The sequence below is a fragment of the Lacerta agilis genome, chromosome 2, assembly GCF_009819535.1.
Source record: "Lacerta agilis isolate rLacAgi1 chromosome 2, rLacAgi1.pri, whole genome shotgun sequence".
In the NCBI taxonomy this organism is placed as follows: Eukaryota; Metazoa; Chordata; class Lepidosauria; order Squamata; family Lacertidae; genus Lacerta; species Lacerta agilis.
This window is the reverse complement of record NC_046313.1, coordinates 53,619,288-53,634,803: the sequence shown is the minus strand read 5'-3', so window position 1 is coordinate 53,634,803 and position 15,516 is coordinate 53,619,288. Positions and strand designations below refer to the sequence as shown.

The following is a 15,516-nucleotide window of genomic DNA, read 5'->3' as shown; positions in this document are numbered from 1 at the left end:
ATGCAGGTTAAAATCATCCTTAAAACCTTCATGGATTTACTTATTGAGGTCTGATTCATATATTACCACAGCAGAGCACGATGTGTTTTCCTTGGCCTTATCCCATGTCACCATGACGACATATTAAAAAGCTGGACCACATGATGGAGCCAACTGCAAGTGTTCTTCCTACCCAACCAGGAAGGAAAGGTGACAGTTGCCACCCCCCCCAAATGATTCTAGCCTTCCAAGCATTACTGCAGCACTGTGGGACGATTCTGCAAAACGACTCTCTTAAGCTCTCGCAGGAGCCCTAAGTATTGAGATATGTCTACAGGAAATTGTACAATGAATTGGCAGTGTAATAGTTTCACATCAAGTGAATACCTACCATATTAATTTGCATGTGCAAAAGCTGGTCAGGGACAGTTAAGCAATTGGTTGTTTAACTTATTTTTCCCATGTTGATCATGAGATGGCATGTCCTAGTGGTTCACTCATTGAGCATCTATCACAGCTGAGATGAACTCAACATTCCACAAATGGATGAAATAACTGGCCTGTGTTGACTCCGTCCAACTAAAAATGCTAGCATTAAGTACCTTTAGCATCATAGGGTCATCGGGTTATTTCTTCTTTCTAGAAAAGGCCTCTGCAATGCTGAAAGGGCACTGGAACACACCTTACATGATCATGATATCCCGCATTGATCAAATCTTTCCTTGGAGTCAGAGAAGCAGGATTTAGCTCTACCATCAAAATACAGTCCCCCCCCCCAAAAAAAATATTAGAGTGGTTGTTTCTGATGTTCTAGGCTTGTGTGCCCATTCGAGAGAAGTGTGCCATAAATGGGGGATAGGTAGTTTATTTGTAGGATCTGGTATAGAAAATTTCAGGCTATGAACTTTTGTGGATTTATGTAGATTACGTAAATTAAATAAACTCTAAAAAGTTAGTAGCCTGATATTTTAAAAGTTGTTTTGAACTAGCAAGCTTGGAACTGGCATATAGGAGGGACCGGGAGCTCTGTCCCTGCTCCAGAAACCTATGGCATTTCCATGCAAGGAATAGGGACCTTTCCTGCTTGGTTTCTTTCCTTGGTCCTGAAGGGAAACTTCTTATCTTTAAGGGCTCTCTTCTTTAAAATGTGGTTAATTGGGGCAGGGTGTACATAGGCTTAGAAAACTTGAGTAATGCAATGCTGGTTCTAATGAAGGCTAGAACATGGATTATTGCATTTTCCTCATGGAAAATTCATCAAGGCTATGATAATAAACCACTAAAGCTTAAGGAACATGAAACTGAGTCAGAGCATTACCATAAATATCTGCTTTAAGGGCAGGGCAAATGAAAGCTGAAATGTGAACATGCATTTTATCAGTCATAAAGAACAGGGTGGTTAATGTGCATGAATCTGAATATAGGCACAGTTCACACTTACCATAAGTTAATGCATGATTGTTATCATTTGTTTTAAACTGTCCCAACTTTAAACATCTGCAGAAATGTGCACTCATTGCATCAAGGGCCAAATCCTGCTTTCTAATGTGTGTATTCAGTCCTCATTGAAATGAAGAGGAACTGTGTGCATGCGGCAAGAAAGGATTTTGGTTCACATTTGTTGAAAATGTCAGCCTAAGATATGCCTGAGGTATTTGGGTTCTTCAGCAGTGATGATAACATAGGAATTTGCTGGCCGTGTGTTCAGAAAATGCATGATCCCTCACTGCAGCATCACATTTAAGGATCATTGATCCTAGATCCACTTTGATGCCTTAACTGGGGTATTTCTGTGGTATAATTCAAAGGCTAAACTTCATATATCAAATTCTCAGCACACCAAACGGATATAATAAAAGCTATATAATGTGCAAGTGTCATTGTGCTTTGACCCTATGGAATATACACCAGAGGACTCAATCTTGCAAATACTCATTTTCTATTGCATACTTGTTTGCAAGATCTGTGACTCCGGGAGCAGTTGTACTGAAAAGCATGATGAATTGTATCAATTTAACAGCAACAAAAAGCAAATATTGCATGGTTGTTACTTATTTTTCAAATAAGCAATATTTTCATTATTAAATTGTCAACACACAATCTAGCCAAAGTTAGGCACTTCTAAATCGAGCCAATTTCAGTGAGAGTACTCTCATATGCTTAATTGTTTCCTGTTAAATAAATGGAAATGAAAAATGGTTACACTTTGGCTGAATTGTGCGCTTTGCGATTCCTTAATTTCCAATCTTGGAAGCGTTTAATGTCATCCAGTAACTTTTCAAGTCTGAACAGGATACACAGTTTATTAGCTTAAAAACAACTATCATCCACCAAAGGTAACTTTTTTGAAAAATTGAGCTTTCGTTTTCTATACAAAACAGTTTACAGAAGTAAAACTATGGAAGTTTGGCAGATAAGTACACTATCAACTTTATTTGGGATGGCAAACGCCTTTACAATACCGTATCTGTAGAATACCTGTATATATACATGTGTAGTGATAGGATTTCTGAAGAGAGTGATTGAAAAGCATACTAGGTATTCATTACTGCATTTGCATGTAATGGAAAATGAAGTATACTAGCAATGTTTCAGGACATTTCTGATTAAGCAGAAATGTAGAATACAATTCTTTTAATAGAAATTCACCGACAGGCTATTCCCCCCCCAAAAAAAAGCTTATGGAATGCCCCAGTTTTGATAGATGAGTGCTATTGCAATGCTAAAAGATTCCACATTTGTGAATTACAGTTTGCAAAATTTCAAAAATGTTTTTGCTTTGGTGGCTATAAGGATTCCACACGCACACACCCATTGTCTCTAGGCCACTGGGAAAAAAGTATTACCCGCGACAAGTCAACAACACCCCTTGCTCCAAATTACGTGAAATGCATGGTTGCATTCCAGCATTTGAAACGTTTACCTGAAAACGGCAAAAGTATTAGCAAACTGCTTCTAATGCAAAGGAAATAAACCTGCATATTAATTTGATTGCAAAACACATGATCCCAAGAGACTGTCTTACATTTGTAACTGTTACCACCAAGGCAATACATTTTTGAGCCTATCTGTACCTCTTACCTCACACCTTGAAGCCCTACTTGTGACATGAACTTTAATTTTGTGAATGCACCAAAAGCATCCGAATCTCTAGGGGTTTTTTGGTTTCATTTTGTATAGTAATTTTTATTTTTTATTTTTGAGGTTTAGCCTACTTTTTTTGTTTTTAAACAGGAAATTATGACATGTTTTCCCCTTGCTTTTTTGTTTTCTCTTCAAGGGCTCAGTGTGGGAAATATGTTCTATGTCTTTTCTGATGATGGGATCACAATAATTCAGCCAACTGACTGTGAGATCCAGAGGCACATCAAACCAAATGAGAAAGTTTTCTCAAGTTATGTAAGTTTGGGTAATTAATCTTGGTCTTGCATCGGGGATTTAAGAAGTCCTCGTTTTCCTTTCCACCCTGTATTTATCACGGGCAGCACTGCTTTTCTGCCGCAGTTCAGCTTCTGTTAAAGACTACATTATTTATCTCACTGCCTGCTATGGCAAAATTGTGAAATTTATATATTGTTCATGTAAAGAGGAATTCAATGTTGTGCTGTGTTGACCACATCATCAGCACAAGCTTTTCAACGTGCTGGATGGAACAACTCCTTCATCTCCCCAATGTGCTGTTCTGGGGGCTTTCTCTCAATTGCTGAGCCAATTTCAGGACTGCAGGGGGCATTGAGGGGCGGAGTCCCATTGCAGAAGTGGAAATCATTGCATAGGGCTTCCACTGGTGGGACTTGTGAGGTGAATCCCTACCATAATTCATGTAATTATGCCAAATTTATAAAGTATAGAACTGGAGTTTCACAGGCCTTCAGTTCTATACATTCATCTGAATAAACCACAATGTGAGCAGTACATTTTCCTAGCTATCCAAGTTCTATTGAACTGAAGGCTGAGAAATTTATCAAGAAACTCCTGTTGCCAAAACATATGGTTTACCTCAGGGTAGACGCTACCTTAGCTGACTTAGGGCCCTGTATTGTGAACCACAAGTTCCATAACTGAAATTTGGCTCTCCCAAATATTCAATGGCTATATTATTGTTTGAATATAATTTTCAGTCTGTGATGGCTTAAAACAGGCATAGGCAAACTCGGCCCTCCAGATGTTTCAGAACTCCCATCATCCCTAGCTAGCAGGACCAGTGGTCAGGGATGGTGGGAATTGTAGTCTCAAAACATCTGGAGGGCCGAGTTTGCCTATGCCTGGCTTAAAATAAAGCTGGCTTTGCACCTCAGTTTTGCATGTCCATTCTTCCAACAGCAAACTGGGGATCAAATTTCTACAACTTTGAAAAATTTGAAGATGTTTTGTGGGGCATGGAGTTATTCTTACTTTCCTAACTTAATAGCTGTAGAATGAGGGCATCCTGCACTTACAACCTTTTTTTAAAAAAAGTGCTCCATGTGCTCTTGCAGTGGTGTGAGGCTCTCTGTGCATAGGCTCCCATTGCAACAGTGTTTCCTGGAACATGCATGTGACTATATGACATTGTGAGGGTATTCCAAGCAGTCTTGCCATGCGGGATCCTGTGTAGAGAGAATCTGGTGCCACTGCAAGCACACACATGGCCTTTATAAATGTTGACATGCAAAAGAGACCCCCCTCACATTTAATAAGGTAGAAATCCCAGCCAATGAAAATTCCACTGAAGCACTACCACCTCCACCTCCCTCTTTGGAGGTCTCTTCAACTTGGCCTCAGCCCCATCAATTGACCGAAAGACAGGTCCCCCAAAAGGTTTGCCAGAGAACTAGCTCAATACCACAGTTTAGATCTATTACTCTCAGCACAAGCCATACCTTCAAGGTCTCATTGTTTTACCTTCTATCGTTTTCCTCTGTGGCCGTATATAGCAGACATGCTGGATCACAGTACTGAACCTAAACTTATTAAAACTGCTTTCATTATTTTATTTCAGGCAGAAATCTGTCCTAGAGTTGAAGGTGAAGCCATTCAGTCCTGCCTCTGGGCTTCCGCTGTCAATGTCAGAGACAAATATATTTATGTAACACAGCCAAAGTGGAATAGAATAATGATCCTTGATATCCAGACTCAGAAAGTCATTCAGGTAACTTCCCAGGGGGCAACCGAATGCTTTTGGATGGGGGACAAAAAGGTTTCATACTGCCAAAAATTTGGCCTCTTCCCAAAGGAGGTTCTAGCTATTGACTTTGTTAGTAGATTTGTAAAAAATACAAATCTGCAGCTGGGTTAGCAAGAGTATGTTAGGAGTATGGTAATACCCCATGCTCAACATCCTGAGGTGGCTACTAGAAAGAGGATCGTTACTAATCATGTCACTTATAGTTTGACAACAACATTTTGACACTATAATACCTGTCCTCTGTTAACAACGTAGGTTGTAATATGTAATACTGATAACTATATATGTAGAATATGTAATATTCTGAGGCTGCAATCCTCTACTCATGTACCTGAAAGTAATGTCCCACTGAACACAGTGGAAACCTACTTCTGAGAAAGCAAACACAGGATTGCACTTTCTGTAAGGTTGTAATTCTATGCACTGTGGTACTTTCAAATAAATATGCAACCCAGATACTAAGTCAGTTTATGGCTGGCATGTTAGGCCCTTGTCATGTCCACAACACCTCTTTCTTATTCAAAAGGCTGCCACAACATGGCTACATGGAATGGAAGGATATGTAAATGAAGGGATTCACTGAGTGCTATTCGTAAGACCTGCATAAGCCCTTAGTACTTCCAGGAGGCTGAGGAAGAGACTTAGTATCATTGCTGACATTTGTCTTTTGGTGATGTCAGCCTCCTCTGGAAGACAGATGTGGGGGCCAGCTGTTTGTCATCTTACCCCCCCCCCTGAACTGCATTTATGCCAAGCTCCTTGGAGTGTAGCAAGACCAGTACCAGAAAATGCATTGTCAGTTAACTTTCATTTTTGCTTGTTGTTCTTGTTCTTAAATCTAGATAATTGTTGGTTTTTGTAATATTGAATCGGTTTGCTAAATTGTTGATTTTTGTTATTTTGAATTTACTAACATGTTCTGTATTTTGTATTTCCAGTGTTCTCTGTTTTGAAGTTTTGAACATTTTGCTGTAAGCCACTTTGGGCACAGCTCATTGTGGAAAAGCAGCATTTAAGCAAAACCAACCAATCAATCAAAAAGTGGTTGCCAGGGGAGGGGTGGCACGATGCAGCTCACCTCCTGGCAGCAATGTTGCTGCTGCTTACTGGGAGACAGAGGGTGAGGTGCTGGGCAAGTTGGCACTTTGTGGGTGGAGATCATTCAGTTCCCCGCCAGTGTCCCTGCTCAGTGCCAGGCTCCCTACCATCTCGCCGCTCTCCATTTCAGTAAGCAACAGTGTTGCAACTGCCAGTACCACTTCTAAGAGCTATGTGGTTTAAAATGCAGAGAAACCAAAGACACAGATACCGTACTGGTGTGCCACATCATCTATGCTACACATCTGGGTGTAAATTGTATATAGATGACAGGACCGGTGTGGAAGCAGCTGTGGTATGGCAGCAGCTGCTTTGCTGGGAACAACTTACAAAGCAGGTCTCAGTATGCCAGCATATTAAACTGGGTGCGTAAAATGACATGCAGCGGTATGGTATCTGACTTGGACATGAAATGCAAAATGTGCACAAAGGCTTTCTTAATAGCTTACAGACCCTAATCAAATGCACAACTTACATTCTTTTTCATAAGGAAGAGCTAATGCAACTGTTTTTTGTTTCTTTGAAGACCTTGGACACCGACCCTCTACCTGTAAAATTACATTACGATAAGTCACATGACCAAATTTGGGTACTTAGCTGGGGCGATATGAAGAAGTCTCATCCAGTTTTGCAGGTAAGCCTTTTACAAATGCAATAGTTAATCACAATCTTCTTTTAGAGCCATTATTCTTATCAGCAGAAATTTAGGAGTAACATTTCCTACCAGAAATCTTATTTAAATATGAGCCTCAACTCTGTCTCCCTCCCTCATCCTTATCACTGTTTCTTTTGTTGCAAACACTGTTTCAAACACGCTGCAAATGCAAAGACCTGCACAAAGACAACTTTTGAATCAACTGTGTAGTCTTTTTTTATAGGTTAAGCTGATGGGAAAATTTATAAACCAAAAATGGGGGACGTGTGGCTTCCTAGATATTGTTTGAACTCCAAGCCCCATTAACCCCAGGCAGCATGACCCACGGTCAAGGAGGAGTCCAAAAACTTCCATAGTTGTGTCCAGCCAGTGGAAAGGAGTAGTACTGCATAATTGGCCTGTGGGCTGAAACATTGCTGAAACATACTTGGACAGTGAGAGGGCAGGAGCGGGGTAGTGGTGAGGTTTGGGTGTACCAGCAGAGCCAATCAGGTACTTTTGCTGGCATGACCACATTGCCCCAAGGTCTCTGCTATCCTGCCCCACCCCCCTCACCATCCTGGTGCACAGCAGCAATGCCACCCCTTCTCACCAGCCGCTCCTTTCAGATCAGCCACAGGTTTCCTCTCTCCAGTGCAAACTAGATAATTCTTCATCTGCCAGTATGAGAACCATTTAAATTTCATTATGTTTCATCTCAAGCAATGTCCTTCACCATTTCTAGATCCCTGATCTTACCTGAAACATGTAACTCATTTATTATTATTATTATTATTATTATTATTATTATTATTATTATTATTAAATATTTTACAGGTATAATTAATACCTATCTACTTGTACTCTCCTCCTCTTTCTCTTTCATTTTCTCTCTTCTCTTTCCCAGTCCTCTTCCTTGCTTCTCTTCTACCTTTTTTCTTTCCAAACCACATTTGTAGTGCCATAGCTACCATCCCAACTCAGTTGTGGATTACAACACACCAATTAATTAAATACCTATATTCTAGAGAACTCATGGTTGTTAAATTTGTTTAAGAAGAGTAAATGTGTCTTATGGTAGAAATGGAGCGAGCTTCGTGAACTTGAATGCATTGCTATCTTGCTATGCTTATTCCTTGCCTCATGGGGACTTCTGGTGTGAACACTTTTCTCATTCCAGGTCTCTCCTCCATGGTCATAATAATTTGAATAAGATAGAACAACGTATACAAAAATGACAATGGTTTCGGGAACAGAAGATCCTGCCTTAGTATAAAGGATTGAACTAGCTTACCTTCCAGCACTGTTATTTATGCTTCATATGGCTATGATAATTAAATTACATGTTTAATTAGAATTCCAAAGATCATTAGTGCAATGTAGGCCATAAACAAAGAAAACATTTGTAGGGGGAAATTATTTGATAGATGGCAGAGTTGTGGTAACTGATGCAACAGACTAGATAAAAGATGGTGGTATAGCTGTTAATGATCCACAATGAAAACCCACAATGAAGTGTGGGTCTTTGATGATGCATTCTGCCATAGATTCAACACCAATTATTTTTGGGGGGAATGTGAGACTAGGAACTTATATCCCAAACACCCTTGCACCTATTAATGGATATCATGCTAGGCTAATGGGGACTTTAGTGAGTGGTTCAGTCTGTAACTCACAAGTCGCTCAGTCTGAGGACCAGACCAAGGTCAGAAGCTTCATAGGATCAAGTGGAGTCCCATTGGCCACTTTTGATCCCTTCAGAAGCATTAGCTTCAGTGATGGTGCCAAAGGTCAGCAGATTGCTCATCTGCAAGCTGCCACGATGACACAAGGAATAGGTCACTAGAGTCCCATTGGGAAAGTCCTCAATTGGAAACCCGTAACACCTGACAAGTTATTTCAAAAACATATTAATGAAGAAGCCTCACTGTTGCAAAAGCACTAGGGGCATGGTGGAAACCTAATGTACCATACTCTACATGATTACATCAGAGCACTTTCATCAAGACATGACAGGTTTTTCAAAAGAGCCTGACAAAAATATTGCAGCAGATCTTTTAAGTCTCTGGCACTTTCTGTAATGAACTACTTAGCTGTAAATTCTAAAGATGTCCTGTTAACACAGAGAAACAGTCAACACTCCTAATGAACTGAACTTAGGCATCATATAAGCATTCTAAGGTTTTATTTTAATTTTTTTAAGTCTCATCTCCATATTTTGCTGGAGTCACCGGAGAAATAACAAAGTGAGCTTTTCATTATAGCAAAGAGCTTACATTCTTTTCAGAAATAACCTTTTCAAAAAAGGGGGGGGAGAAATACTCACTCTACCCCTTTCCATATATTCCCCCACTCCCTGGCACTGTAGATATCTTTTCAGAGAGATAATTAACTGCTGTGACTTTGCTGTCGGTCATTCACGCCAGTGAATTAGCATGGTGCATTTAAGTGAGATTAATATATGTGAACCTGAAAACAATGTTTATAGCAGGCAGGGGAGAAAAATTATAGAAGTGTTAGAGCTGGGACATTCTTCCCGTGCCTGCATGATTGCATTGTCTTTTGCTATAAATGGCTTGAAAGCAGATGGAGAACTGTTCTTTTACCTTGCAAATGTCACACATACACGCAAATGCCATTTCATCCTTTATTTCCAGGAAACCCAGCATTTTGACCTATGGAATGCTGCTGGATACATGGGGGGTGGGGTCATATGGATATAGGTCAGAGGTTAATAAGCTGTGACCCTCCAGATGTTTTGGACTCCAACTCCCACCATCCCTAGCCAGCGTAGCCCAATGGTCTGTGATGATGGGCATTGTAGTTCAACAGCTTCTGGAGAGCCACATGTTACCCACCCCTGATTTAGGTAGTCTAGAGTTTATATTTCAGTGCCTCATCTATTGTTCTATTTCTGCTCAGCATTTTGGTTATTCCCTGTAGGTAATACCAGAAGCAAGTACAGGAGACAACCAGCATATCATTCGCACCCATTTGAACGGGATGGATGATTATTTTATTCCACATACAAACCTCATTATCAATCACATCAGGTAAGAGTCCTCTTGGCCCCAGTAGTTTGTACTTTTAATCTGATGAAATTATTATCAATCATGTTAATTACTTGCTTTGCTTTCATGGCAATCGCTGAAAGCTCCACCACACTAGAAAATATAAACCATGAAGACCTGCTCCAAATGGTTCCATAAGTTAGCTAAGAGACAAGAAACAGCACATGAAATAAGAAAGTTGGGAAGTACGCAAAGAAGCAATGGGGTAATAATAGCCAGCATGATTATTAGGTGCCAGGCAAAAATGCCCTTTTTATTTCCCCCTGTGCTTTTAACTTTGGATATACCGGTATTCCCTTCTCCCTGCTGTAACTGTATTTAGCAAAGCCTTTCTGTGTTTTTGCTAGGTTTTCATTACTTCCTGTAAACCACAAATTTTGAATTGAAGGAAAGTATGGAAAACTTTTCAATAAACAAAGTTCTGGGTTATGCAACATTTCTGGCTAGCTGAGAGCCTTTGCAAATGTTCTGCCGACATAGCTTTGTGACTCTGCGGCTTTTATGCAACCTGTTGGTTGTGCAGTGTCCAGATGCCAGGAATAACTGTGGTCTGTCGAGCATCATCATGTTAGTCCAGTGCAATTCATTGTTATGAGTTTCGGTGCAGAAAAGCATTTCTTTCTTTATCTGATGATTTATTTGAAACCTATTATACCAGTGGTCCTCATACACACAAATGGGTATTAGTAAGTATACCATGCTACTGGTTTGCTTTACTAAATTTGCTGTGCAATCCTGTATATGTATACTCAGAAGTAAGTTCCATTCAGTTCAATAGGACTGCTCCCAAGTTAAATGTGTACAGAATTGCATTTGCAATCTAAATGTTCTAATAATGTTTTTGAAAGATTTTGTTTAAAGTCTTCAAGTGGATTAATTCAGAAAAGCTACAGGTGTCACCTTATTACTCTCCAGTCGCCTGTCCATTTCATTTTCTCTGCCAGTATTTCATCCACCCCACATAGCAAGTTTCTGATGGATGTAAGTATAGCAACTGAATGAAACACTAAATCCCAGAAGTGTTCATGTGTGATCATACACTACGCAGGCTTACTCTTCAGGAGTAAATTGCCATGGCTGGACACTTTCACCTAAAAAAAAAAAGTAGAGAGATATAAGCCTGTTATATGGAGACAGCTGAGTTTTATAGGTGAAAACACAGGCCTGAAGTATGGTTTTCACACAATGGAATGCTGGCAGTTCAGTTGTATAACAATTGTTCCAAAGTATGACCTCAAGAAACATTATGTGCTAGTTTTTTAGGCAGATAAGTCACGTGTGTGTGGAACATGGGTGAAATGAGCAGATTTTCTATTGTTTTCCCTTTGAGAATTATTCACAAGGGCAAACATGGCTTAACATTTTCTTCCTCTCCTTTCCAACCTTACTCTCTTTTTAACTACTTTCCTATAAAGCATGATAGGGAAGCCTAACACACTACTTTCAATGGGTGCAAGAGAATTCTATAATCTATGCAAAGAAAAATCCACTACATCGTATCAAGTATGTCTATAGGACATTAACGTTTTGTTTCCATGATTTTCTCATCTTCTTCATGGCTTGAAATATCACTTTTCTGTGCTTATATATTCTTGAGGACCTAGGTTGGTGTTAATGTAATGTATTTAGATTGTAGCCCCCTTGTCAGGGGCAAACCAGCAATAAAACAGCCAGTGTCAGTGAATTGAACTATTTATTCAATGAAACCAAAACAGCACAGGCCTAGTGATCACAACTCTTACCAGTAAGTCTTGCCCCAATGAAGCAGTTGAAGGTCCCTGTCTTCCCACTGCTCTCCAAGGCTCCTCCCCCACTTCCTTCTACAGCAGCCTAAGACTCTTTCATCTTGTCTCTTTTTGCTCTACCCTGTTCATTTCATCCTGCTCCATCATATGATGGTTCTTCAACGAGGATCAGCTTTTGGGAGAAGCAGGTATCTGCAGGGGAGAGAAATCCAGAAAACCCCATTATGTGAGAATTGGATCCTCTTTCCTGGATCCAACCCTCTCTTTCTAGGGTACAGCACCTGTTAGCATGGGATTTTAGTTTTAATTCGTCTCCTTCCTTATCTATTTATTATTATTATTACCTGTGTGTGCTATAGTATAGTAGTTAACATGAATCATATGATAAGCTGGGTACCCCTGGTTAAAATCACAGCTTAGCCATGAACTTGCTTTGTGATCTTAAGCAAAAAAAATGTGTCTCTGTCTAACTGACTTCCTAAATATTTCATTTCATTTGGCCTAAGTGCACAAAGCATTCCACAGATACTGTTTGGGTAAGTTGTTTCAGTCTTACAGCTAGCCTGGGAGATTTTGGTGAGTTCTGAAAACCTTTTCAGTTTCAGAACATTAATTTCATAAGGTCACTTCTAATACTCTACTGCTTTATTTATTAGGTTTGTCCATTCTCCATTTTATTCTGTTATTGTTCATTAAATAATAAACATTTCAAATAAATACATACATATTGATGACAGCGTAATAGTGGCCTGCCTCCTAGGGTTGCTGTAAGACTTAACAAGACAACATTTCTGCCCTTGGGCCAAGTGACACAAATAATTATTGTTCTCATAAAGGTTTCAAAACATCTTGTGGCATCTGTTTGGTTATATATTGTTTGTCTTTTTCCCCATTTCAGATTTGGTTTCATCTTTAACAAGTCTAAGTCTGTAGTTCACAAAATTGATCTGGAAACTGTGGCTCACATCAAGACAATCAGCTTCAAGAACTACAGCTGTTTGCCCCTAGCCATGGCCTATACACATCTGGGTGGCTACTTCTTCGTCCAGTGCAAAACAAACATGTCAATACCAATAACTCCACAGCTTATAATTGACAGTGTTACAGATTCTGTTATTGGCCCCAACAGCGATATATCAGGTACTCCCTACATCTCCCCTGATGGACGCTATTTGGTCAGTGCAGATGAACAGAGCGGAAGGATCAGAATCCAGGCAATAACAATCCAAGGGGAAATCAAGTTGATTTATGACTTACAAACCACCATGCACATATCCGATCTGACATTTCAGTCCTCTTTCACCGAAGGCAATCAGTATTATATATACGCTACTTCACATTTGCAAACAGATGTGCTTTTTGTAGAGTTGTCAACGGGGAAAATGGACATATTGAAGAATTTAAAGGACCCTATCAAATCCAAAGACTGGCCCTGGAGTAACTACAACAGAATTATCCAAGACAGTGGATTATTTGGACAATACCTTATAACACCAGCAAAGGAGTCACTATTTATAATTAACGGGAGACAAAACACATTACGCTGCGAGGTTTCGGGTATCAAGAGAGGCAACACAGTGGTTTGGGTTGGAGATGTATGAAAAGTCAAAAGGAACAGAACTGCCATAAAACAATGGACTGATTGGACCTTTAACTGCAAAAAATATATATATGCAGTAGCATTGTATATTTTTACACTGAGGGAAAAACTGTATAAGCTTCATGGTGCAACACTGGCCTACTTGCAAGGTTTATAATATAAGGTATGCTCTGCTAATAGGAATTGGTTATGCTGGGAATTTGTGTGGAAGTCGGACGTGACAGCTTGAGTTATGGAACATATACTAGGAAAAGGAATGATTTCTCAAAACAGAGATTGTTATAAGCCACATTCCTTGGTGATTCTGTACAACAACACTTTTGAGTTGAAAAGCTGATGACTCCTTAAGTTCCATCAGTATTCATTCTATTGGTCCAACATAACATTGCCTGTAGTGTGTGCCGTGTGGCATGAAGTCAGGCCTGTAGCTTAGACATTTTCACATGGATGGGCACACTGGAGAACCTTAGGCATTTATGTATTTTGTTGAAAATGCAATCTCAGTCAAAAAGTCCTTTTTTAAAGCTTTTTTTTAAAAAATGAAAATGTTATTTATATAATTGTTCAGTATGACAAATATTATCAAGTCAGGAAATTTAAATATTCAAACAGGTAAAAAAAATCCACTCACCTTTAAAAATAATCAGACCAAGAAGGTAAGTTGAAATATCTGGTCAATATTTTTATTTACGTTGCTTCGAAATGCAGATGGGGTGGCAATACCCCTACATGCCCTCCAATAGCTGCAGGCGTCCACGGAAGACATCACCTTTAACATCAGAGGAAAGAGGTAAGAGGTTAAAATTAAGGATTGAGGGGAGGGTGTGAGAGCATATTGTCACTGAACGTAGTATTTAGAATGCAAAGAGATTGGAGAGAAACATACATTGTTTCTTTACGGGGATATATAATTCAGGAAGGCTAACCCAACACCTTTCTGAGACCAAACATGATGGAATTCTATACTGTCAGGTATATTTCTCTGTCTCACAGCAAGCACCTAAAATTGATATGGGTGGGGAACATTTCTCCTCTTCATTCCTAAGGAGAACATTTTTCAAATTTGTATGAGGTGTTTCTAAATAAAATGGGTGAGGCGTATTTGAAAGCTAAAAAACACATGGGCAAATATGCAAATATCTTCTATGTAATCAGGAAAGAAAGCTTTATCTGTTTTTGTTTTTAAGCAGCAGCTATCATTACTAAGTGTGCAAGATGAACTGCTATTTCAGCAGGCAGGAAAATAAGCAGTGTTGTTCCCAGTACAGAGAGAAACGTTTCCAGAAATAATTTCTTCCCCTTCATTAAAAATTTACCATTACTCGAAGTAATTGGGTTCTTCATGAAAACAATAGCTATGTCTTGAAAAGTACCCTTTCCAGTAGCCTATTTTTGTGCAGAAAACTTTTAGCTTTTATATAAATCAGACACTTAATTTACATCTGTCATCCAAGAGCTGCTGCTGTTCATTTTCTTCTCCCATTCATGGTGTTCTCATTTATAGTCAATTATCATTCAGTTATGCTGCTTTCCCGCCCCCCCCCCAATCTAAAACCAATTAAAATATATCCAACAATGCAATAGCAGACACTGAGAACTGTAAGCAGATTTGCCATAAAGAGATGTAAAATATATGTATCTTGCTAACATTGGACACTGCAACTAATCATAGTTGGAAAACAGAGAAGATGGTTATAAAATGCAATTGGATATATAATACCAAATCCCAGTGTAGTCCAAGCAATCAGAAGTGAAAATATGAATCCTTATCCAATGATTTTTTTAAAAGTATTTTCAAGTTGATTTTAAAAAATAACTTTTCGCAACGGCAATGTTTGTTGCATCATTGTACTTGGGAAGGGGTATGTCACAGAAAAAAGAAAAGAGATCTGAGTTTGACATGAGTATGTTGGCTGGGATTATAAAGGCATTACTGAATATGTATGGTGATCTTTAGAGTACTAGTTCTCCATTTTAATATGGAGGCAGGGATTCAAATAATGCACGAGAGGCTTGCAGGGCTATACAGGTTAGGCCGGGCATAGGCAAACTCCGCGCCTCCAGATGTTTGGGGCTACAATTCCCATCATCCCTAGCTAACAGGACCAGTGGTCAGGGATGATGGGAATTGTAGTCCCAAATATCTGGAGGGCCGGAGTTTGCCTATGCTTGGGTTAGCCTCCTCCCCTCCGCTACAGCATTCCTTGTGGCCACACACCCAA

General features: G+C 39.5%; 1 protein-coding gene across 3 annotated transcripts in view; it reads left to right on the top strand.

Annotated features, from left to right (window-relative positions):
• FSTL4 (follistatin like 4) overlaps window positions 1-14,757 on the top strand; it is a 326,005-nt gene extending 311,248 nt beyond the window's left edge. For all 3 annotated transcript variants that reach the window (XM_033140085.1, XM_033140084.1, XM_033140083.1), the window contains 5 exons: window positions 3,260-3,378; window positions 4,961-5,110; window positions 6,771-6,878; window positions 9,822-9,931; window positions 12,593-14,757. In XM_033140085.1, coding sequence (XP_032995976.1) covers window positions 3,260-3,378; window positions 4,961-5,110; window positions 6,771-6,878; window positions 9,822-9,931; window positions 12,593-13,295 — 1,190 coding nt within the window. In that variant the 3' untranslated portion in view covers window positions 13,296-14,757. The remainder of the gene's footprint in view (window positions 1-3,259; window positions 3,379-4,960; window positions 5,111-6,770; window positions 6,879-9,821; window positions 9,932-12,592) is intronic.
• Window positions 14,758-15,516: the final 759 nt, after the last annotated feature.